Source organism: Varanus komodoensis, unplaced genomic scaffold (genome assembly GCF_004798865.1).
Source record: "Varanus komodoensis strain SLA01 unplaced genomic scaffold, ASM479886v1 scaffold106, whole genome shotgun sequence".
NCBI classification, from domain to species: Eukaryota; Metazoa; Chordata; class Lepidosauria; order Squamata; family Varanidae; genus Varanus; species Varanus komodoensis.
Window position 1 is genome coordinate 452,446 of NW_025335301.1, and position 25,538 is coordinate 477,983.

A 25,538-nucleotide genomic window follows, 5' to 3' on the forward strand; every position below is an offset into this window, starting at 1 on the left:
TCCCCCCACACGATGTCCAGCACCACAACCCCCCCCCCCCCACTAAACCCTTCTGGGGGGGAGCTGTGTAGAGGCTCCCGTCATGGCTGGGTCATGCTACCCCCCCCCCCCCGTATGAGCTACCATTAAACCCATCATTCCAGAAAGGAAGGGAAGGCCGCCTTGGGTTCCGTGCAAGCAGGAGAAAGGCGGGCCACGGATTTAGTGCAGTCAGGCAATATGGTTCCACCTGGCGCTGCCCGAAGAAGACGCCCCACCAAGGCTCTGTGGCCCGGTGAGGCTGGCACCGGTGAGGGACGCAGCCGAAAGGCCAGTCGTAGCTCCACCGGAGCCAGAGGGAAGCCACCCGAGGCAGCCGTCAGCTGGCTGCCCTGCAGAACTGGGCCTCAGGGGAGGGGGGCCGGGAGGGGGCCCCTGGGGTTGCGAGAAGGCATGCGGAGACGCCACGTGCGCGGAGCTGGCTCTCTGGCCGCCACAGCGGGGGTCTCGCTGCAAGCGCGTGCCTGGCGCACAGGCCAGCCTGCTCCCGGCCCCGCCAACGGCCTCCCCGAGGGGAGCCCCCGGCTGTGGGGCCCTTTGCCTGGCAGGAACCGGGGAGCTGTCGGGGCGGAAGGCCAGGAGGCAGGGCATCTCTGCATGCAGGAAGCCCCCTTCAGCCCGCGAGGGGCTGGGGCTGGAGCTGGGGCAGGGCCGCAGTCAGACTGGGTCTAAAGCACACGGCCAGGGCGATGCTGGGGGACTGGAAACTGCCCCGTGTGCCCTGGAATGGGCAGCCCGGCTGAAGCGCGGGCCCTGGTCTGGCCAGGCAGCCATGGCGAGACTCGGCCGCCACCGCCGGCCGGATGCCGTGCAGCCTGACGGAGCTGGAGCGGCTTTGCCAGGAAGCACGGGCAAGCGGGGCAGGAAGCAGACGCGCCAGCCTGGAGGGCCTTGCCCGGGTAGCCGCAGGCTGCCGCCTCCTGACTCCGTGGGGAGGCCTCTGCAGCTGACGCGCACCGGCCCGTCAACCTCCCTCGGGCCACAGTGGAAGCGCTGCCCCTCCACGGAGCGGCCAACAGGGCCAGTCCTACCTGTTTCACTTCCCGGTTGTCGCACAGCCACAAGTGCAAAAGTTGGGGGGGGGGTGAATACTGTCTTGAGGCTCTGCATTTCCTTTGCATTGTTTAAACTGAAAGAGAAAGTGTAAGATACTGCCCCAAATACTGTGCAGGACAACCACACCTCACTTTCAGACAGTTCAGCTCTCTTTTGCACAGCTGTGGGTGCACCTTCAGCTTCATTGGCATCACTTGCTAGGTCCACTCTGAAATGTAGATGCATTTCGGGGAATTCGTCTGAGGCAGCTGCTGTGCTCAACCTGGGTTAGGGTTAGGGATAGGCTAGACATGCATATGGAGGGCATGTCCTGAGCTGAGCCAGCTGGAGCTGGGGGTCAGACTAGATGGCCCAGGAGGCCCCTTCTGGCTCGCTCTGCTTCTATGTTTCTATGGTAAATAAGAAGGGATAGAAATGCAATGAAGGTTAAAAAATAAACACTATGGATGAACAGCAGAAAAACTTCAATTAGAAATTCAAAACTTTCAGGCTTTCCTGATATTATATTTACAATTGGCATCTACTCATGACTGGTGAAGCATGAATTTTTCCAGTTGAAGTGCTGATATTTTTTCCCTCCTTGTCACTTCTGCTAGTAAAGCAGCACTCATCCAGGTTACCCATATCACGTGAGGCTCACCTGGCAATTGAAGTCCTCAAAAAACAACACAGCAATGAAGTCTCCCCAGACATTGTATGGAGAAGTGGAGGGGAAAATCCCTGCTCTGTAGGAGATACAGGACAAATGTGTGTACGCATAAGGCAGATTAGCAGTCCATCCTGGCGGAATACTAGTTTGCATGTGTGAACGGGCTGTTGCAGAGGGACCGTGCATGTCTCAAATGCCATGCTCTTTCAAGAGCGTGCGTATCTTACTCCTCCATGTATGTCTGGTCCAGGCCAAGCCTCCTGGGCCTTCTCTGACGTACGTGTTCAGCTTACGCATCTTTCTTAATAGCTGGAATTCTGTATCGGAGGAGGGGGAATATCTGGCCCAGCCTGCAATTTTCCTTTCAGCCAGATGCCAGAGAAGGGAGGGGAAGACTCTTTGTTTTGGGGCTCAGCCTTGTTTGCTTTCCAGGCTCAGCATCAGTTTTCCTTCCTTCACATCACAAAAGAGGCTTGAAATTATAGATAATAGCAGACAGAACCTGCTGTTTCGCTTTTAAATGTCAAAACTGATTAGGTGGTCTTATTCCATCGCAGAGACGTGGAAAAGCCATCTGACTTCTCTGTTTTCCCTACCCCCTGTTTAAATCTGCATGTTCTGTGTGAGCCCCTTCCCCCTCCACACATTTACAGTAGCAACATAGCCTGTTCTGGGCATGAATAAAATAGAGCAGATTGAGGCAGTTAACCTAAAAAGAGAAGCATCCTCAGCTCAGACTTCAGTAATTAAAAAGAGTGCCCCACCATTGCGGCCTCCTCGGCAGATGCAGAAAGGGTGCAGTGGTGCAACAGAAGAGCTCTTGGCCAAGATGTCACCAGCTTTGGTCCAGTCTGCTTTGTCCTGATTGTGAGGCACTTGTGGGGGTTCCGCTGGGGGTGTCATGATCTGGGCTGCCCTGGTGGGCAGAACCAGAATCAGAGCTGCCACCACCACTGTATTCGCAGGATCGGTCCCTGGCCCTGCTGGGGCTCCCGGTCTTCTGGCGAGGGCCAGCCAGGAGTCCTGGGGGAGCAGCCCCATACGCACCAGCTCCCCCCTCCAGAGCCAGAGCCGGCCCCAGCGGCGTGGTCCTCCCGTTTGCCGCAGCGCGCACCCCGGCCCTCACGGAGGTGCCTGCCTCGCCACGTGCCTCAGCAGCACACCTGTGCCTGCGTCCCGCCAGCCCCCTCCGCTCTCGGCTCCTGCCCGTGGCTCCAGCCGCTCCGCGTTGCCTCGCTGTTGTGCCCGCCTGGTGCCTGCCCCACACCCTGCCTCTCCGTGTGGCCGCAGCAGTGCAGGTTTGCCTGCGGGCCGTGGGCCAGCTCCCGCCTCTTCGCTGGGCAAGCCGCTTCCGGTTCCTGCGGTCTCGTGTCTCCTGCCACGCCGTGTCTCCCTCCCTCTTATCCTCTCCAAAGTACTGCACCTCTGATTGTTCTCCTGGTTGCCAACCCTCAACTTGTTCCTGACCACGTCCTTGCTCTGCCTCATGCCTTCTTCTGGTTCCTGACTTTGGCCTAAAACATGACTTGGCCCTTGCTGTTGGGCTTGCCATAAACCCTGCTCTGGGACTCTGTCTTGCTGAAGTTCTGTTGCCTGGGTTCTGGGGCTCCGGTTGCTCTTGCCCTGCCCTGTCCTGCCCTGCCCTGCCCTGCCTTGCTGGACAGGGGGCCTGGTTATTGGATACCCATACTGAATGCTTCACACCACTGTTGTGTAACATGCACAGGATTTAATAGAACAGCAAGGCAGGGCTGTCATGGATAGACATTTTGTAGGGCTTCCATTCATAGGGTTGGCATAAGTCAGAGAAGACCTGGCAACGCATCACAGCAACAGGATTTAATTTGGATTGATCCCAGAGGTATGGCTTGTGTACGAGCCGATTCTGAAACGTTTTTGCAATGCGAGGGTTTGCAGCTGTGCTAAAATTGCTTTTTGGTTGTGGTGTTCATTCTGCAAAAATGCCTCTGCTGTGTCTCCCTCAGCAAGCCAGTAATGTGGGTCGAACAGAGTGTGACGGACACAAGAGCCATCCTGGAACAGACATCAGGCCTATTTTGTCTGCCATCTTTTTCACACAGTGGCCAACATGCTACCCATTTTGGGTGCCTGTGGACCATGTGTGCAGTAGCCCCCCTCACTTGTGGGTGTAGCAGTTGGCACATGCCGAAGGCAAGCTGCCTCTGATTCAGGAGGCAATCTGTAGCCATTGGGACTAGTGGCCAGCAATAGCCATGCCTCCAGGAATTGTCCGTTCGTGTCCATTGCATCTTATGATAGCAGATTCCACAGTTTAATGGAAACTGTGTGAAGAAATACTTTTTATCTGTCCTGAATTTTCCACCATTCAGCTTCATTGGATGATCCTACTGGGATAAGTCCCCTTATCAACTTTTTAAGACCAGTGATAATTGTGTACAGGTCTGTCTTATCTCCTTTTTTCCCCAAACTAAATAGTCTCAACTATTGAACAGCAGAGCAGGTACCTTAATTCAGAGTTCCTGTGTCCAAACTGGTCCTCCTTTCAGCTGCATAGTAGGTTCATTTCACTGCATTTCTATAATAATAGCCAAAAAAAATCTCTGGGTGGCTCACAAAATAAAGTGATGCAAAGTCTCAAACAGCCACAGAATAAATTCCAGTAGTGGAGGATCTAAAAAGTGCACAGATCAAAAAGGTGCAAGCACATTTTAATGCCAAATGAAAAACAAAGCTTGGGAGAATAAAAAAAAATCATTGGCTGCCACTGAGCAGACTCTACTGTAGGTGCTGGTGACCCACTGTGGGTAGGGGATTCCATGGTTGGGGTGCTGCAGTCTGCTTTGCCTCATTTGGCAGGGAGACACCCAGAAGCTGAACTTTGGCTAACCAGGCCCTGAGCTAATTCGGAAATCCCGCTTTGAACTGGGTCCAAAAACAGTATGGAAACCAGTGCAGGCGGCAACATACTGGTATAATAATTCCAACCCCAGTTAGCAGGCTTGTTCTGTTTTGGAGTAGCTGAAATTTCGGGACCATTTTCAAAGGCAGCCCCATGTATGATGCATTCCTGTAATCCAGCTGGAAGGCTAACATATTGTAGGAGACCCTTGTGAGGCACTCTCTGTCCAGATAGGGTCGTGGTTGGTAGAACAACCTACCCGAGTGGCAAATGTCCTTGGTTGTGGAGGCCACCTGTGTATCCAGACCACAGCTGTGACACTTGAGGGGGAGCGTGGCACCTGCCAAAACGAGTTGAACACGAGCTGGCAGAAATGAGGAGCCACCTTCTCCGTCTCACCTCGGAGGAGCCTTGGTGGACTGGGGCTCTTCCAGCGCCCCACTGTGCCCAGCCGTTGGTCCACAGTATACTAGGTTACATGAGAAGGAGTGGTAGGGTTGGGTGTTGCCAGTTTATTGGCAATGCCTCAGTCCATCTCTCCAGGGTGTCCTGCACGTGCGAGGCACTTGGAGAAAAAACAGCCCTGTGGGACTCCATAGCGTGCTGGCACAAGGCAGAGTGAGAGTCCCTTTCCAGAACTGACTGATCAGAGAAGGAGAGAAGCCACCCCACAAACTGTCTGCAAGCCCCAACTCTGTCCCATTGCAGGATCTGAGCCTAGCAGTTGCAGGTCCAAGAGCTCCACGGGGGGCGGGAGAAAACAAGGACCAGGCAGCAGGCAAGGAGCAAGCAAGCAGGACCGTCAGAGGTCAGGCCAGAAGATCTCGCAGCAAGGAAGTGAGCCAGCAGCAGAGCCGAGGAAGGTTGGTCGGTGCTGCCTGTGGCTGTCCTCTGAACTGTCCATTGCGGCCCTGGGGCAGAGGCAGCAGGGCCTCGGCTGTGAGCCATTGGTGGTTGCAGCTGGGAAGGTCCTCCCCGTGATCGGGCCCTCGCTCACAAGGCTTCCTCTGGATCCATCCAGAACGCCGTCTGACTTTCTATCTTTCCAGCACAGCTGGCTGGAGCATGCTAGGATCTGTAGTCCCGACATCTGGAAGGACAGCAGTTTTGCGAAGGCTGAATTTAGATGGCCTGATGCAGTAGGGGTGAACCTTCTCATGAACTGACCTCTAAAGCCTTGCCTCAGCAATCGCTTCACGTTCATGAAATCTCAGCCCGAGTGGGATAATGGGCAGGGCGCTGAGATGACCGAGTTGTTGCATTGCAGCACAGAACACAAAATGGGTTTGTGACCATTTGCGTACACACAGATTTGTGTCTGTGTCCCCCCTCCCCCCATGTGATCACTGCAAGGAAAGAGTGGTGGTGACAGGAACTGATGCTGATCTGGAAGTTCTCTGTGGTTTGTTATGGCCTTGATTTGTTTAAGGGAATATTTGTCCCACCTTTTCCCATTTTTAAAAAGCAAATGTTCAGAGGGGCTTTTGACATACTCAGTGTTGACATCTTGACAAAAGTAAAAAATGTGCAGTCACAGAGGTCATGGCATGTGAAATGAATATGCACCCACAGACCCAGTAAAGGAGGACCGGGGTACGTGCATGTGAGAGAGGAGTCCATTTTGCAGTCCAGCACTGGCGGGCTTCTAAGCTTACTTCATTTTTGGTTTTTGCCCCTGCTGCAGGAAATGGTGACTCCTTTCGACAGCTCCTCCCCCACCACCCTCTGGCCAAGTCATGTTCTGGAATGCTGTTGACGTTTCAGGCCCTCACTCCCAGGAACCGGGAGAGCCGCTTCAGCCTCTCGGGGAAGAGTCAGAATGGCAGGGAAGCCCCCAAGCAGTCAGCTGGCTGAGGAGAAGGGCACCCTCCGAGGAAGACCCGCTCCGAGCATGCTGCAGCACTGCTCCTGTGTCTGGCTGAGCATGACCCTCATGCTGTTGGAACTCGAGAGGCCTGCTCAGGAGCAGAGCTGCTGCAACCCTGAAGTCCGCACTGCTCTGGCCTGGTAGGACGTGATGTCAGCTCCTTCTTGGGCTGGGCGTCTGGCAGTCCCACATGCAAGCCCTGACATCTGCTGCATGGAATTCTCCAGAAGCAGCAGTGCCACTCCAGGCAGGCCCACAGTCTCCCAAGGGTGCTTCAGATGTCCCTGTGCAATAACAGGAACCTTCAGTTGTGTGGAAATCCTTTTTGGGACCCTGGTTCTGAAGGGGGAGCTGCTTGAGCTCCGAGAGCCCAGCTCACTGCACGAGATGCCCTTAAAGGGACCTCGGAGTTGATTCTGCAGCTCTCATGTCTAAAATGCCACTGGGCATTATCAGGAAGGGAAGGAAAGACCCCATCCTGTTCTTCCTTTGGTGGGGGCACTGCTGCTAACAGGATCCTCTGTGTTTTGCAGGCAGCGTGATCACAATTTCCGGGCGCATGACCTTCACAAGTAACAAATCCATGGAAATTGAGGTCTTTGTGGATGCTGACCCATTTGTGGATGAGCCCCAGGAGCGATACCGGGCGGTCAGTGCGTTCTTCACCTACGTGTCCTTAAGCAAGGAAGGGAGGCCGCTCCCTGTCCCACAGCTGGTGGTGGGTGTTACCGTTTTCTCAATCATCTGGCCTTGCAAAACTTGGAAGTGTGTTTTCCTCTTTGGCATGCATTCCTAGATGACTCCAGAGGCATATGCATCCCGGGAGTCTGTGCTAGCCCCATTGGTTAGCAGTGTTTTTAAAGCAAACACAAAACCCCGCTTAGTGTTTCCAGCTGAATTTAAATGCACGGTTTAAACAAAACACAACATTGTGAGTGCCTGCCAGCACTGCTTCCCCTCTCCTTCCAGGGCAAACAGTCACATGAACTGAATGTCTTGCTTGTTAAAGATGGTGCGTCTTGCATGGTTCAGCTTTTTATGCAATGCCCCTGGGGTTCTTTTGTTTTGTCCAGCCAAATCTTGTTCCCTTCATTCAACAGGGGGAAGAACTGCTTCAGTTAGGCTGAGGAGGGTTTGGAGGATGGGAAATGGTTTACGAGAGAGATCACTGTTCAGGATGTGCGCTCACTGCAGCTCTTGGCTTTGACCAAGTGGCTTTCGCAGTTTGTATTGCTTTGGAAACCTGCTGAACCTATTTGACCAGAGCCACCCTTACAGAAGAGGTAACATGTATGTATTTGCAAATGTATGCACAAACATACATGCATGGGTACATCATGGGAAGAAGTGCCTCTTTCAAACCATTTTCATCTCTCTGAAATTCTGCCTCCAGCCTTAGACTATGACCGAGTGAGCCGGGCTTCCTGAACCTTCTTTGGGCATTTCTAGGGCACGACTGGCAGGAAAGGGCGAAGTACTAGCTCGTCCCATGCCCACCAGTCTTCCCCCGAAATTGACATGTGTACCCGCCCACAAATACTTTCCTTGCAGCTGAGCTTACCACTTTTCAGGGCCTGCCTTGGACTGGGGCTGAAATCACATTTGAGCAGACACAGCTCAGCAGGCAGAAGCGCCCTCCTTTTTCTCCCTTCCAAGCTTCCAGACCGTGCAGTTCGGCCATCTGGGCCTCTGGGAGGTCTCCTTCAGAAAAAGGAGTCAAACTCATTCTCTGTGTGTCTTTCGGAATGTTTTAAATTGCGAGTGTTCGGGACTGACAAGGAACTTGATACCAGCAGAGCTCTGGGCTTCTCGGTCGTGTGTGCTCTCCCTCCCTTCTGCTCCACCACTCTGTGCCTCCCCTGGCTTGCTTCTCCTACCTTCTGTTGTCAATCCTGCTTCCCTTCCTTGTCTATTTTTAGCTGTCTTCACCTGGGTCACTCTTTTACCAAGCAAAATGGCTGAGCGAGAGAGTTGTTCCGTGAGTAATATGTTATGCCTTGTCAATTCCCGGCTGCACTCGTCTTTTTCAATGTTTCAAAGCGTTTAGTCAGCTAGGTTTGATTTTTTGCTGCCTTAAGTGGAATTTATATAATTTTTTGATCCTGCTTTACAAAAACAAGCACAAGTGTCTTGTTTAAATTCTCTGATGGATATGAAAATATTTGTGTTTTCCCCTCACCCCCTTTTCATGCACTCCTTATGAGAACTTGGCTTCTTAATTTCTGGAAGTCATTAATGTGTGTGGGTTTTTTTACAAGGAGGTAGGGCTTAGCAAGGTTCTGTTTCATTTTTTCTGTTTTATTTGCCATGTTTACATATGTGTTCAAAAGCAGCTTAGTAATAATGAATAACAAACTGCCCAGAGAGCTTCAGTTGTGGGGCAGTACAGAAGTGAATTTATTTATTTATTTATTTAGTTATTTAATTTCTGTACTGCCCAACAGCCAAAGCACTCTGGGCAGTTTACAAGCATGCATTTATATATACATGCATTATATATAAACACACCATTAAAACACAATTCAAAATTTAAAACCAAATTTAAAGTAGGAAAAATAATGTTGAGAAAACCTCTGTTAAACCTGTGTAACAGGCCCCAGCTACTAATTAAATATACTGCAGGAGAGGACAGTCCTTACATTGCACCAAAAAGATAGTTGAGTCAGCACCAGGGAGAGCTCAGCTGGAAGCGCATTCCATGACTGGGGACCACCACTGACAAGGCCCTTCTCCTTTTTGCCACCAACTGATCCTCCCTTGGAGGCGGCATTTGGAGGAAGGCCCCAAAACCTGATTGCACTGTCTGTGTCGATGGAGGTCAGGAGAGGCCTTCCGTCAGGTGTTGTGGTTCCAAGCCATGTAGGACTTTACAGGTCAAAACCAACATCTTGAATTGGGTTCGTGCCCGGTTCAAGTGGGCCAGAATTGGAAATATGTGATCAGACCATCTGATCCCTGTTATTAGTTTGGCTGCCACATTTTGCACTAGCTGCAGCTTCCGAACAGTCTTCAAGGGCAGCCCCATGTAGAAGAAAGAGGAGGGGAGGAAGATGATGATGAAAGATCATAGAAACAGGATCTTAATGTGCATGTGCACATGTGTGCACACGCTTGCACACACACACTTAAACCATAAACCAACCAGTCAGTCAGCGAGGATCTCTAGGGAGAACACCAAAAGTGGAGGGGTGAAGGTTGTGCAGCCCTTCCAGACAGCAGCCATTTGCACACCTTCTGGCCACAGCTTCTGGGATGAGTGGGAGAGGACTAGCCACAAACCAGCTTAACTTCGTGCATTCAGGTGGCTGAGGAGGGACAAAGAAGGTACAGCAGAGAGCTTCTTATATCTGCGGGAACCCAAAGCAGTATGTACTTGGAACTATACCCAAAGCAAATCCTGCTATGCTATAGATTCAAAGCTGTCTGATAGGAAAGTGGGGTGGGAGGCGGGAGAGATCCCCAGGGCACTTGGAATTCTAGCAGCTTTCTTAGATGTTTGAGAACTGAGGCATGCCCCTTCCCAAATTGAAACTGGAGTCAGATCTGTCTTCTCTACAAGTTATTTTTGGAGCATCGAAGAATTGCCCGCCCTCACAGGAGCCCACCCCTGTGGCTTTGCATGAGTCACGGAGCCAGTGGGGTGCTGGGAAGGAAGCCAGTCCCAAGGAACTGCCAGGGTTCAGGCGGCCCGCTGCTCCTGTGAGGGCGGGCAGGTCAGCTGCCTCCTGCCCCAGGAGTGGCGCCGTCCTTCCGTTGTTCCTCCCACGGACCTGGGCAGCACGACCTGCCCCTTGGAGTGGCTAATTCAGGAGGAAGTCAGGTCCGTGGCAATGAATCGCTTGTCAGGCAACCACCTCCACAGCGACTGGAGGCTGGACGGGGTGGCCGCTGGATCTGGTCCTGAAGGCAGTTGTTCCCCAGGAGTGTCATGGGAAGGAGTCCAGTGCAGACTGCGGGCGTTTTCTGTGGCTGTGAGGCTGCTCCGTGCAGCAGGCATGCACAGTTCGAAGTGCAGTCGAACTTCAACTTTCGCAGTTTTGATTATTCGTGAGTTTTCCATCAATAATTGAATAGGATTTTTTTTTTTGTAGCCTACTGTGGAAAATTGCAGATAACACACATGGAGTAGAAAATGTCTGATATATGCAGGTATTTTTCTGAAACATAGAAACAAAGTGAGTCAGAAGGGGTCTCCTAGGCTGCATAGTCTGACCCCAGCTCCAGTCGGATCCGCTCATGTAATCCCCAACCGTGGTTGTCCAGCCTTTCCTCGAACGCCCCCAGTGATGGGGCTGCACCACCTCCCGCAGAAGCCCATCCCATTTCCTAGGGATACTTCCTGACATCCCACCCGAAACCCAGTTCCAAACATACTTCCTGGCTGTTTGTTCCACATGTTATTGCCATACATATCAGAATATAACACCAGAAAAACATCCTCTTATACACAAGTTGCCTTGCATGCTGGTATATACAGAATATCAGGAAAAAAGAGAGGGATGCTGCCCCTGCAGCTACCCCAGTGGGCGTGATGACACCAAGAGGGTGGCAGGGAGCAATCTGGCTCCTGTATGGTCAGCAGTATTGAGAGTTCGGGGGTGGGGCCCCAGAGGTACTTGTGGCTTTTCCACTTTGGCGGGGTCCTGCGCCCCTGACCTCACAGAGGGGGGAGGGCCGACTCCAGTTCTTTTAAGTGCTTAAATGTATGTAGGAACATTGCAGGCACAGAGACACTGGTAGCCGGGGGAGACCTAGCCGGGGTCCAGGATGGCCCTTGCTGTGGCAAGTGCTCCATCTCCTTCTGGCAAGGCTGCTGCAGTGCTGGCCTTCTTCCCAGTTGAGGGCTGTGGGGGCACTGTGGACGAGCAGCACAGGTCCAGAGCAGTCCACTTCCCCGGTGGGTCCCAGCTTGGAGCCCGGAAGCAGGGAAAAGCGGCTGTCCCCGACCTCATGCTGCGTTCCAGAGACCCAGTCAGCAGTCGGGGAGAAGCCCCTGCCAGTTACAGGAGCGGTGGACTTGTGGCAGCCCCAAATCTCTGACTGGATGAGCAAGACCAGGCAAAGTTTGTGGGGCCCTGCATGTCATCCTGTTTTCTCTTGCTGATCCTGAGAAAATGAGGCTGGGGGACATTTTCCTCTCCACATTAGGTGCCCCTCGCACACACATTTTCTGGATTGTGTGCCTACAAGGGAACATCCTTTGCTCCACGCAGCTGAAGAAAGGGAGAAGCTCTGAGCACTCTCCTCCCAGGCAGTCTTGGTGAAGGGGAGGGGGAGCGGGCTGGGCCCTCTTCTGCCCCTTTCGACCTTCATCATGGCTCCCCACAGCAGGGAAGTGGCGGTCTTGGTTGGCAGAGTTGGGAAGGGGGAGAGGTTAAAGCCCCTCTCTGCCTGCCCCCCATCTTCACGAGGAGGGCTGAAAGAAGGCAGAGCTACAGCCCTGGTCATCCTCAGTCTCCTGCTCTGGGGACTGCTGGGGAGGGGGAGGTCATCACCTTCCTCCCAGCTGCCTTATCAAGCCTGCTGTTTTTCCATGGCCTCCTGCCACCCAGCTCGTGGCAGATCAGCAAGGTGACATGGGAACATGTGCCGGGCACATCCAGGGGTCCCCTAGGCTGCATGTGGCCCACGGGAGGCAACAAAGGGATCTTATGGGCAGTTGTGCTCGGTTGGGATATCTGGTCTCAAGTGCAGAAACAAGTGGAAAGTGTGAACACTTCTAACCACCCCCCCACACACACACGCACACACCCTGCAAATCTGAACCCTTCATGCTGTTGACCCTGCGCGCACTGGATGGCTTCTCCCTCCCTCCCTCCCTCCCGGTCTATCCAGCAAGGCCCCCCATCTTCATTTTTTGCATTCTTTTGTCCTTATTCCACATCCTCCTTTCACCCACCAGTGTGCACCAAGGAAATGCCAGGTGGGGCAAGAAGACCCGCTTTGGAGGGCCCTGCCCCATTTCACTTCTTCTCACTGTATGGCAATGGTGATTTTCTGCACTAGGCCACAGAAACGAGTTCTCATTCGTTACCCCAAGCTGTTTGCCTTTAATTCAAATTTTTAAATTAATAGGCTTCATAGCAGTATGTCAGTAAGTACAGAAGTTCATGACTTGGATATTCGTAACCCAGAGCCCCAGCTGAACCATGGAACTGGCTTGGTGTGATGGCCACAGTTTGGAGTGTCCCTACAGGGACTGGACCACTTCATGGAGAACGACGCACCAGCAGCAACTTGTCTTGATGGCGCTGTGCCGCCGTCAGCACCAGGGCCGAGCGCCTGCATGCACCAGCTGCTGGAGGATATGGGTGGGTCAAGGCAAGTTTCAGTTGGCTCCCGCTGCCAGTGAGCCTTTGATATCCCTGCCTGCCATAAGATTGCCTTGTCCTTCCTCTGAAGACATCTCTATGATGTGTTTTAAGTATCCCACCTGTACTCCCAGCCTTCCTTCTAAGCAGAAATTCACGCCATCGTGCATACAGTTCCAAACAGGGTCTTCCATCCAGGTACTGACAGAGCTCAAGTGAGTTTCGCTTCGAGGATGTGGCCATGTTGTGGCCTTCAGCCTGCACCCTCAGGACAGCAAGCTGGGGGCCCATTCACACTGCACCCTGCAGTAGCGTGCTCCTCATGCTAAATTGTTATTTTATATTGCTTTCGTCTGCCCTAAGCTGCTTGTGTGCCATTTTTATGATGGGACCTGAGGAAATCCTGTGCCAGTCCCACTGGAGCTAGAAAACCCTGTCAAGAGTCCTGATGCTTTGAGAACCATTTAGTTGCAGGGCTGAAGCAGACCAGTAGGATGGATGCTTGTTGGCCCCCATTCTTTTGGGTAGAACAGGAGCAGTTTGACTCCTGCTTCTGTACAAGGTGCTTGACCTAAAACCTCTGGATAGTGCATTCGTTTGTTGTGGGAAGGACTCCTGGGCATGAGATAACCAGAAGGGTTTTTGTAAGTTAGCAGAAAGGTCAGGGACATGGACACCTTCGCCCACAGGGTTCCTTGCAGGGCTCAGAGGCTTTCTTTGCCCTGCACCACCTTCCAGCGCTCCAAGCAGGAATCATTTTCTCCTCACGAGGTGACGCAACTGGCTCGCCCTTTTCTATTGTAACTGGCTTGCCGCGGCTCCCAAGGCGTGCACGGCGGTGCTGCCATTCCTGGCCAGCACCCAACACCGGCACAGAAATGGGCTGGTGGGAGAGAGGGGCAGTTGAGCTGCTTCTCGCCCCAGAGGGTGATTAAGAGTTTCAGAGGAGCCACGTGAAGCAGAGCGATGTCTGGTGGTCTGGCATTCTGCCCCTACATGGGCCAGCCAGCTGCCCGCAGGAATCGCAAAACACAACAGCACCTTCTCGCCTGCCCCCACCCCCTGGGATTCCCACTAACGTGGGCACAGCGCCTCTGATGCTGGGAGCAGCATAGTGCCCTCAGGACCTGCAGCCAATCATGGCCTCCTCCAGGAATAGCTCCAGTCGCCTTTTCATTCCACCTTGTGGAAGCAAAGTCTGCAGTTTAACTATGTGCTGCTGTGTGAGCTGAGATATTTAGTTGGCACGAATGGGAAGATTTGAGCTTGGAGGTCCCAGGATGGCAGGGCTATTGAGGGAAAGTTGTTTTGTCAATGTAATGTTAATTACATTGGGGGGGCACTTTTTGCAGTGGTACTGGTGTTGTGTAGTTGCTTGTTTTAATTGGTTTATTATGTAGTTATTTTATGTTCAAAGTTATATGCCACTTGATAGCCTGACAAGACTCTCTAAGCGGCTAACAATATCAAGATACAAGCCAACATACAAGTGCAGGGGGAAGGGTGGCGGGGAACTCTGCTGGAGCAGAGTGAGCACTTACAGTCAGGTGCCCAAAAAATCGGGTCTCAAAAAATCTGCAAAAGATAATGGTTTTTGCCTGGCACCAAAATGAAAGTAGAGACAGCACCAGGCAGACCTCTTTAGGAAGCCTGTTCTCAGAGTTGGGTGCAGCCACCGAGAAGGCCCTTCCTCTAAATGCGGGATGGAGGGGGCAAAACGAACAGAACCAGCACTGAAGTGGACACCAAACAGGCGATGTCCTTCGGCTGTCACCCTGGGCCTGGGCCAGCAAAGGAGACGTCTGCAGAGGATGTCCCACCCCTTGCCCGGTGCGATTTTACATTATTGCATTTTTGTCTCAGCCTTTGTCCGGCAGTTTGGGGTCATTTGCCCGACTTATCGGTGCCTCCATGTTATTCGTGCACTGGCTTCTGTAGCAGGCTAGGCTGAGAGGTTGTGACTGGCCCTGAGTCATGTGGGGGGTTTCACTGGCTTAGTGGAAGATGAACTGAATCTGGGCCAGGCTTCCCCAGTCTAGGGCCCTCAAGATGTTTTAGATTAGAATATCCATCAATCTTGACCAGTGGCCGCGCTGGATGGGCCTGAGTTGTTGGCCAAAACTTGTGGCGGGTACCTGGCAGGGTACAGCTGATCTTACCTAGCTATTTTTTTAAATAAATCACATTGGTCCCTAAGTTGAGAACTTCATCTTTTGCCACCACTGTCAGCTTCAGTTCCTCGGATTCTGTTCCTGAAATTATCAGGAAGCCAAACATAAGGTTGACTTCCATCAAGAATCCCTCTGTCTTAATGGATCTGTCAGAACTGGGTCCCAGGTCACCTCGGCACAGCTGCCGTGGGAGCTCCCCCCCTCACTTCTCTTGAGCAGCGGCAGGCGGTGGCGAGGAAACTGCCTGTCAGAACTGTGCTCCGGAGTGTTCCCAGCATGCAGGCACCCTGGAGCTATAATGCGGGGACAGCATGGCTCGATTTGCATGGAAGGAAGGAAGGAAGGAAGGAAGGAAGGAAGGAAGGAAGGAAGGAAGGAAGGGAAGAAGGAAGGAAGGAACAGGCCACGGTTGGCAACTGCGAGTGGTGTGTGAAGAATGCTGCCTGCTCTCAGTGTGCACCTGGGGTTATGGGTTGCTGAGGACGGGACACTGGAAGTGCCTTGCGCTGCCAGCCCCTTGGGCCATCTTGCCCAGTATTATGCACACGGGCCGGCAGCAGCGCCAGGCTCTCAGGCAGGATGCTTTTCCTACTCAGCCTGGAAAAGCTGACCACCTGCATGCAAAGCAGGCGTCCTGCGATGGACCCACAGCCCCTCCCTCTGGCTCTGGAGTTATAGTTCAGGAACAAACCGTGGGCTCAAACTCTGGTTTGCTGAGTGAGAAGCAACCAGAGCTCTGGGCTCGTGTGTCACTCAGAGCAGCCTTTGCTGTTCCGCCCAGCAGAAGGGGACGAGCAAGCGGCCTCCTGCCAACCGCTCCCAAGCAGCCTGTGCTTCACAAACTTCAGGCCGCTTGCCATCTATAAACCAGGCCGGCGTGTGGTTCCCATGTTCCTGTTCCCGGGCTGAGTCCCTGACACTCCCGGGGGGGGGGGGGGGTGGCCTGGATGGCCCCACAGGGGCCACTGTTCACCATGCAGAGCAGCTTCAGCAGTTTGTCCTTGTTCAGGTTCTGCTCCTGGCCCCTCTGGTACCCTGAGCCAGCATTAAATCCCCGTCAAAGGGCTCCCACCCCACACGGGGTAGTGCGGGAATGCCGATGTTCTGGGATGCAGGGCCCAGCTCTCTGGGACTAATGTGTTTGTTCTGGGGGCTGGAAGACGGTGCGCGGAGGCCACTGCCCCCAGCTCCCTGCTGCAGGATTCGGGGGGGGGGTGCAATTCTTTATTTTCTTTATTTAAAGATTTTATATGCCGTCCAATACTAAACTCTCTGGACAGCTTACACTTTGGCACAAGTTGCCAGCAAAACTGCTGTGCCAGTCTGCTACTCAGGCCACATGCGATGCAAGTGGAGCTGCTTGAGACAGACAGACGGACGGATGGACGGACGGACACCCTGGCAGGATCATCATGTACACACACCCTCACATGATGCTCAGCTGCACGAAACACCCAGTTAATGAGAACCCAATCGTTTACCCACCCGCTGTGCCCACACACAGCTGGCAGGGCTGCTTGGGTCATAAACACTGTGAGGCAAACTGGATGCGAATCCCGGAAGCTCAGAGCTCCGGGCAATGCCCTTGTGCCCCTTGCAGCCACGGGCCGATCCCTGTGCAGGGCTCACAAGTGGCCCTGCCTGAGAGTCTGAGCCCACTGTCCGGATGCCGCCTTGCCCGCCAACTCGCTTGCGACCTTGGCAAGTGGGTGCCGCTGTCGCAGTGCAGCCCCTCCAGCTCCACGGGGGAGACTCAGGCCTGATGCCAGGCTCTGGTGGGGGCCAGGAGGGTGCTCCTGTTGCTGGGAAAGGTGTGCCAATGGCGCTCCTTCCCGGAAGGCCACCATGCGCGCACACAACCGGGTGACAGCGGTCGCCTAAGAGCAGCCCTGCAGCTTTAGCCCGGGCCGCCTCTCATCCAATGTTCTGCATACGCAGTGGTGAACCAGGTGCCCGTGGGAGACCCAGTGCAACCCATGTGCATCAGCCGCTGCCTCGGATACTGGGCTAGCAGCCCAGTGGCACCCTTCTCCTGCAAGCGTTTGATCTGCCCTCCTTGACAGCTGTCCCATTTGGTGGCTGTCAGGACATCTCCGAGTCTCTCCCAAGTGAAGGCTTGGCTCAGCACACTGTGCTAGAGTAAAGGAAACATGCACGAAGCTGCATAGAATGGAACAGGAACCCGAGGGTACAAAGCCAGCGTGACTTCTTGCTACCTCATAGCCAGGCGGGAACCTGCCGTACCTCCGTGACCCCAGAGCAGTTCCTTGGCCCGGCACCTGGGCTGATGCAGCTGTTTCCTGTCCTGTCCTTTCCGTACCCCCCATAGCTGAAGCTCTCTGGTGGTTTACAACAAAATGAAACAATAAAGAATAACTATTAGAATGCCAACAGTTTTTTGCCGTTACTTCACACACAGAGAGGAAATTATATCTGTGGATTTACAGAACACACCAGGAGGCTGCCATTAGATCAGATTTTGACTCCAGTGTGGTTATAAAATAAATGTCTAGTCTACAGAGCTGTACTCAGGGTTAATGGAGAGCACAGAATGCCTTCGCTGCTGTTTGAAGTGAAGTGAAATCTGAAGTATGGTTAGGATTCGAAACAACAACAATGCAATTACTGCGTTTAGCCGTGAGTTGTTCAAAACAGCCCCTAAAGCAGGCTGGCAGGCAGGCAGGCAGGATTTATATTGATAAGTTTGTTCCACTCTGTTTCAAAGACACTTGAAAATGCTTTTTAAAAACCTTACCACTTTTATACAAAATTTCAAAATGATGACATTTCAGCTGTGTTGGAAGAAAGACTGGTATTTCTTTTTAATGCTGAATTCCTAACTTTTTCAAATGTGAAAAGTCACACCAAGATAATTACGTATGTTTAGTTTATAAATCTTTGTCTTGCAATTGCAGAAGGCTTGGCATTTTCTCTGGAGCCAGTGTGCTTCACACATCAGAGTAGCTTGTCTGTTGTTCCCAGTTGTTGTCGTCATAGACGTACTCGCATCGGTCGGTGCAGAGCAGCCTCCCTGCTTCCAGGGCATCTCCGCGCAACGGGCCTTCTCTGTGGCATTTGGGTGGCACACCCGGCGTGTCCTCTAATGGGCAGAAACGCATCTGTGAGAGTAAGGCCGTTCATTACCTGGGCAGTAGGCAAATAGGCACACAGCCTCCCATAGATGAGCCGTGCCAAATGATGGGCAGTGAGTGCTCCTCGCCCTCATCTTGTTAGATTTGTCGGCATCCCATGACACCGACAGCAAGCAGAGGGGCCGGAACGGAGCGCGCTCGCCACTGCGGTCGTGCTGGGTCCTGTGCTGAGGCATGCCATCGAGCGCACCTCGTGCGGAGCCCGCGCGGGAGCTGCCCATTCGGAATGGCGGCGGCTTGCATCTTGTGCACGCTACAGCCTCGCTGTGGCTCGAGCAGCCCGTCGTGGCCCGTGCAGACCGGATCGCTCATCCGGACAAGCACAGGGCTCCCCAGCAGGCCTGCAGTTCCCGGGGACCCAGCCAGCAGAAGCGACAGTCCGGCAGAACCATCTCTCTGTTTCTGGACAGTCAGGTGGATGCTTGAGCTGCTGAGCCCTCAGAAGGAGTTCGGGCTGCATGGCAGCCCCAAGGGTTCTGTTTTCCTCCCGTAGGTGGTGCAGCCCATCCGCCCTCAGTCCTCAGATGGCTCCCAGAGGACGGGATGCCAGGGTTGCGTTTCTGCCCGGTGGGAACCTGGGCTTAAAGGATGTCCTGCCCAAGAGGCCAGAGGCTCCCAAAGTCTCACAGCAGTAGTCCAGGGGGGCATATTGCCCCTTGTTTTGACAGAGTCAGCTCAGATGCCTCTATGGCCTGTTTGATTCTTCATCATCAACCGTTTCCGTTTAATCTTGGAAGGGCTTCAGGTTGGCTAAGCAAGGAGATTTGCTGCCTAAAGATAAACTACCAGCCAAGCTGACTTTAGAAACCCCAGAAGGCAATGGAAAGATCTCTCTGTGTGTGCACACACACAAAATGGATTGGATGTGTTCTTGAAATATAAAGGGCAGCTTCGTTATTGCTGAGGTTTATATTTTGCTGCATGTTTTTCCCTGGCTGCTCCCTGGAGACTTGGTTTACTTTATCTGGAGAATCGCTGAAAAGATGCCAAGAGAGCTCTCCACAGGTTGTCACAACTGCTTTAAGCTTTCTTTTATTTTTTTATCTAGAGGCTTACTTGATAGTGACATGACAAGTTCCGTTCACCAAGGAAAGCGTGTGGGTGCACGCATGGCCTCACGCACAAGCGGCCCTCCCGGAAGCTCCTGGTCTCCTTGTCCCGGCAGGAAAGGCGCCCCCTCGCTTGGTGCAGGGCAGTGTGCCTGCTGAAGTAGCAGCATGGAGGTGAAGGGGGCACGCGGTGCCTTGGCCAGCTCAGCCCAGGCCAGGCGGCCGCTGTTGCGGGACTGGGGCCGACGAGGGCCTTTTGGCCACAGGTGCGCAAGGCTGGGCCAGCGCCGGCTGCCTTCCACCTCCACACCGTGACTTGTGTGCACTGCCCTTTTCTTCATTTAAGGGAGCTTCCAGCCCCTGGAGCTGCACAGGTAGACGTGGAAGTGGGGGAGAGTCGACTCTCCAGAGGCAGCCCTCCCTGGCCAAGGGATCTCCAGAAGTGTTGGACTGCAACTCCCATCATTCCCAGGTGCTGTAATAGGAGTTGGAGTCTGAGGGGCACCAAGTTGGGGAAGGTTGCACTGGAATGGTGCTTGGCCCTAAGATAACAGATTGGACGCTTTGAAGGGCCAACTAAATATGCCACTGAATGATCAGTCCAACAGAAGGAAGCTGCAGCACGTGACTTGGCCCGGCCAGCATACCCAGGCGCTGGAGGTGCTGGATGGCCTCCCAGTGGCGGGGGGCGGGAGGTGGCCAGAGAAACCAGCACGGTTCACTTGGTGGCTGAAGAAAGCATCTGAGCACTCGGCACACTCCTCCTGGCCACGTACGGGGCAAAAGATGGGAGCTGTGGGAGAGAAGGGTGGCCAAAACGGGCCAGAGCAAGGCAGGGCAGGAGAGCAGCCCAGGCAGGACTGGCCCCAGCCCCTCGACTGCAGCGCCAGGCTCCTGCCACTGCCAGCCCCTGCTGGGCCAGCGAAGGGATGTCTTGTTCTCCTGCCCCACTGCTGTTCCCCGGCGGCCTCGCTTGGCGCCACGTCCCCTCCGTTCCTCAAGGAGAGGCACGCTCGTGTGGGTCTCCCGGTCAGCTTCCTCGCCAGTCAGGTGCCTCACCTTGACCTTGGAACTTCCCTCCTGGTGTTCAGGATTGGCGGGGGGGGGGGGCCTTTTCCGCGGCTCGCTTGCATTAGCTCACCCTCCCTTCTCGGTCTCAACCCCTTTTGCTGCATTCCTGGGCACTCCCTCACAGCGCCACACGGCAGCAAATGGGTGTGAAGGGACCCTGGGGAGGGGGCGATCTGCGTGTGCCGCCGGCTGCAGGGAGAGTGTTCTGGCGGCCAGCACACGACCCAGAAAGGCTCCTCGGTGGCATCCGGCTGCACCACGGGAGGGGCAGTGAGCCAGCCCACGTCCCCCAGGGTGCTTGGTGTCGGGCTCAGCCAGGGGCCGGTGCTGCGCAAAGCCCATGTGCATGGCGTTGGGATAATCGTGACGATCAAGAGGGGCGCGGAGCGGGTCTCCCTGAGGGGCGGGGCCACCCCACCACCTTCGCCACCAGCACCACCCCAGCTGCCACAGGTGGCATTCCACTTGTACCCCCTCCTGTGGGAAGAGCTGAGCACAGCGCGTGCAGCTCTGTGGCAGCCATGCGACTGAGCCGTCCGGAGGGCCAGTAGCTTGCAGCTGGCCCGTGCACAATGCAGGGCCAAGCTGGGCTCGCGCACGGGAGCCCCCGCTCTGCAGGGCGGCCGCCGTGTGGTGGCAGGTCCTGCAAAGCCAGGCGAGCCCGAGCAGGGCAAGGGCAGCCCTGCTGAGGCGGCAGCAGGCCCCGAGGTACGTGGGCTTCCTGCACAGGGGCCGGAGGCGAGGGGAGAGGCCTGTGGCTGTGGGGCTCTCGCAGAAGCAGGGCGAGTCCACTGGCCTCTCCCTGCACATGAGCAACACAGAGCCTCCTGCTGCCGTGGAGAGCTCATACATTCGTTATGGAGGATACCTTCATGGACCAACCCCGCTTTGTCAAGTCCATGACATGTCCTCTGAGGGCACTGAATCATGAGATTAAATAAAAGAGCTGTGCCCCCCCCCCTTTTTTGCATTGGCTGTTATTGTGAACTTCAGCAAATCAACACAAAAACTAAAATGTCATGAAATAATAGAGAAACAGAGCAAGTCAGAAGGGGCCTCCCAGGCCATCTAGTCTGACCCAAGCTCTAGCTGGCTCTGCTCACGATGTATTACAATTTATAACATATTACAATTTTCTTGCATAATCTTCAAATATATCCATTGCAATAGGTACATCTACAATGTGTATTCTTATATATTTTATGCACAAGATATACTACTGTTCCTTCAACAAACAGGATAACAAACAAGATATGGATACTTCAGCAAAGACATACCAAGTATCCATACATTTGTCCATTTGTAGATGATGCCTAAAGTCCAGTTGTTCAAAAACTGAGAGCATCATTGACTCTGCTACCCACTGTGACTGTCCTTGCAATGCTGTAATGATCTTTTAGCTGTCCAGAAGCATTCAGTGTTGGGAGCAGGTTGCAAGTTGAAGAGAACAGGATCCTGAGTGAATGCTAAAGAGTTTTCCATTGCAAGGTTTATCTGTGTTATTACTGGGGAAGCTGTGGACTCTCCCTCACTAGAGACATTCAGAAAGTGTCTAGACAGTCATTTGAGTGCGGCAGTATAAACTGGTGTCCTGCGACAGCAGGGGATGGACCTGATGGCCTTCTTGGCCCTTCCCACTGTGCTTTTCTGTGATTGTAAGACTACCTCCTCCCAAAGAGAGGCAGCCATTGGGCACTGCCACAGGTAAGAGAAGCATTAGTGGTGTTACACCTCCCACAGTTGCCTGAGGTAGACAAACACTTATTAAAAACACCTCGTGGTGTCCAGTATATCCAAAGCATATGTTTTTGCCAAATAACCCAAGATATGTTAGCCCTTCTGTTAACCAATACTGAGAAATAGGACAATCCCATTTATTTTTCCCTGTGTGTCATATTTCTTCCATGATCATATTCATACTCCTGGTTGCTATACCTGCTCAGCCCTAATCCACACCCCGGTGTAAAAGGACAGTGTAAAAGCATCCAGAGCAAACCTGGATTCAAGCTGAGATTTCGGTTGTACATACTGCCCTTTGACTGTAGCTGGTGACCGTGTTTGGCACGCCAAGCAGAGAACAGTGGGAGCTTATCATCAGGATCCACTCGCTAATCCCAGGTCAAAACCAGCTTCTTCGTCCAAGTGCACCAAACAAGGAGAGCCCTGCTGGAGCAGCCCCCAGGCCTGCCTCGGCCGCATACGGGTCACACGCTGGCCAGCCTGATGCCCCAAAGGGACCCACATGCAGGACGGGAGTGCAGCGCCTTCCCCAGCAGCTGCTCTGCACAGCAGAACTGCCTCTGCTCCTGGAGGCAGCGTGCTGCCATCAGGACCACTGGCCATTTGACAGACTGACCCATTATGCCCTGGACTAATCCCACGCGAAAGCTACCCAAGTTGGTGGCCATCCCCACATCTTGTAAACGTGCATTGCACAGTTTGTGTATTGTTCCAAGAAGTCCTTCCTTTTATCTGCCCTGAACCTCCTGGGATTCACTTCCTGGAACAAATGGAAAAATGCCTCCCTGTACTCTTCCTGCACATCAGGCAGGATTCCACAAGCCTTAGCCATGTTTTCAGTGCCTGCAGCTGCTTTCTCGCTAAGCTGGACAATCCTCAGCTGGGGAGGTCCTCCCGCCCCCTGACCAGCTGCGCTGCCCCTTTCTCCCGAGGAGGCCCCTTTTGCTGTGCTGCCTGGCAATGCTGGGGCTTGATCCTGAAGCTTGTGCGTGCAAATGATCACCCCTCCCCTCACCGTGGCCATGAGGTTAAGCCCACCGTGTGAAATCCCGTGCAGCAGGTCTTGCCTGCGCTTGTTGCAGGGCCCGCTTGACATGATGCCTGGAGAGCCTGCTGGACACCCATGCCTGCTTCTTGTCTCCCTTTCTTTGATCCACAGGTAGAAACTGAGGACGAGAGGAGGCGCTTTGAGGAAGGCAAAGGCCGCTATCTCCAAACCAAAGCCAAGCGCCAGGCGCAAATGCAGGCGTTGACGCAGCAGTGACATTCCAGTGGCAGGCACTTCCAGGAGAGCGCACACCGGAGCATCAGGCAGAACCCCTTCTTCAGTGTGGGCGGCTTAGCGGACTGGTCGCTCGTGGGCACCTTGCCTCTGCCCCTTCCTCAGCAAGTACCCATGATGTCCGCAGTTCTGGCGAGCCAAGCCAGCTCATGGGGACACCACGGGGATGGCCAGGAGGGCGCAGAGGTGCGGGGTGGGCCAGGGAGAGTGGACACGGGGGGGCTGTCGCAGAGCCTGTGGCCGTTCGCGCTGGGTGTTGCCGGGCCCAGGAGACACCGGGGCGTGCCTGCCCAGCTGCGCAGCGCGGGATGCGCCGGTTCCTCCACAGGCACTTGAGCTCCCAGGATGCCCCCCACCCCCCCACCCAGGAGCACTAGCGTTCTCTGCAAAGAGAGGTGGAAGGGTTAGCACAGATCATCCTGGCCGGGGGTCTTGTGATGCCGCTCATTTCATGGCTGTTCGTGTTCACCCGTGATCACCCCGACGCCCTCTCTCTCGTGGCAATGGCAAGCTTACACGCAGCTCCATATTGAGTCAGATGGCCTCTCTGGTTCCATTCCACATCTCTTGAAAATACAATACAATATATATATATGTGTGTGTGTGTGTGTGTGTATGTATATGTATGCCTAATTTATGTCATGAATGTTGTGAATAAAAGGTGCATGCCTTTAACTACATGAGACTACCACGAGAGCTGGGTTTGCCAACAGCAACCATTCCTGGGGCCGAGAGCGCCTGCCCAGCAGCCTGGCCTTGTCCTGACCTTCGGCAGCCCTCGCAAGGGGCGAGGGGACACCAGCTGCTTGTGGCAGGCCAGGGTGTGTGTCCTTCTCTGGCTTCGCTCAACCACCACCTACTAAGCTGGGATTTGCACCTGAGCAGCTTAGCCAGGCAAATCCAAATATCACACAAAGAGCCCCTGTTCAAACAATGGTCTGCCACCTTTCCTGCAGGGATTAGTAGTCCAGGAAGGGCTCAAAAGAGCAAGTGTTGGTGCAGCCCAGGCAGGCTGGCTTGGCTGGGACAATGAGCGCACACAGCCAGCCACTGCTGGGGCACTAGCACTTCCTCCCTCAAAACCGCTGCACTCGTCTCACAGAAGATGCTGAGCAGAAGCCACTTCTCTGTGTTTTGCACAGGCCACAGATGCTCGGAGAGGAGTCACGAAAAAGCCAGCCAATGAGTCTTTATTGAGGCGGGATTAGAACCCAAGTCCTGCCCCAAACAAAGCTCTTTATGCCTTGGAGCACACAAGATTGCTTTTTTCACTGTCCAGCCAGGTTCCCACCCCAACCCCACCACAAGCATTTAGCTGTCCTAATCCCTAAATTTGGGGACTGTGCAAATTCATGGCAGCCAGTTCGACACCTGGTCCTTCACAGGCTACATGCTGCAGCTGAGTTCCCTGTACTGCCCCTAACAGCAATGGCAAAGGATCAGGAGCTGAGAGCAGGGCCATGAATACTCCATCCAGCAGGACAGGACACCATAACTAAAGAGGGGGAACTTGGAAAAGGCCTCCATGGTTTGGTGACTGGGCTGCTTCTTTAAGCCCCGGGTGGGCAACAGGCTTGGGACCAAATAAGACCTGTGGAGGATCCCAATCCAGAGGGCCCCATCCTGGCCTGCCCTCTTTCCCTCGGTGGCCAATCATTTGGCACTGTCCCAAATGGTGCTTTGTGCTACTTTCCCCCATCCAGGAAAGCTGGCATTTCCTAAGGCTAAGTGGCTGACAGGAAGAACTTTGAAAAAAGATGTGCTGGGATTGGGAAAAGGGTGCCAGTCCCCCCCACCCAGCCTCCAGCCCCACCCTCCTCTGGGATGTGGCCCCCAGAGGCTCTCCAAAACGAGACAGCTCCCTGCCCTCATCAGCCCACAAGAGCTGTGCAGAGCAGTCGGAAGAGCCCCGAGGCAGGATCAGACCTGCAGGGAGAAGCCCATCTGCGCTGTGGCCAGCCAACTGCCCCTGAGCCCAGGGCCCCCTCCCCAAGTTCCCCTGCAGCTGGTGTGCAGGGGCACGTGGCCTCCGATGCTGGAGGTCGCATGGAGCCATTGAGAGCCCCCAGGAGAGAAGTGGGTGGGGAGCTTCCCGCTCTTAGTGGGGTTTCCTTTTGGTTCCAGAAAGGTTCGGGCCACTGCAGCCAGGGAGGAAGGGCTGAAAGGAAAAGGAAACCTGAGAAGGTGTCGGGCAGCTTGAGCAGCTTGGCAGCTTAGAAAGGAGCTGCAGCCCATGGAAGGGCTACTTCTTCTTGTTGTTGCTTAGCGAA

The 25,538-nt window shown here is 54.1% G+C and overlaps 1 protein-coding gene across 3 annotated transcripts in view; it reads left to right on the forward strand.

Moving 5' to 3' along the window:
- Nucleotides 1–23,946, forward strand: part of ACOT7 (acyl-CoA thioesterase 7) — a 93,214-nt gene extending 69,268 nt beyond the window's left edge. The window contains exons 8-10 of one of the 3 annotated variants that reach the window (XM_044419644.1): nucleotides 7,026–7,210; nucleotides 19,522–19,647; nucleotides 23,146–23,946. In XM_044419644.1, coding sequence (XP_044275579.1) covers nucleotides 7,026–7,210; nucleotides 19,522–19,647; nucleotides 23,146–23,250 — 416 coding nt within the window. In that variant the 3' untranslated portion in view covers nucleotides 23,251–23,946. The remainder of the gene's footprint in view (nucleotides 1–7,025; nucleotides 7,211–19,521; nucleotides 19,648–23,145) is intronic. The other 2 variants (XM_044419645.1, XM_044419646.1) reach the window with 2 other exon arrangements.
- Nucleotides 23,947–25,538: the final 1,592 nt, after the last annotated feature.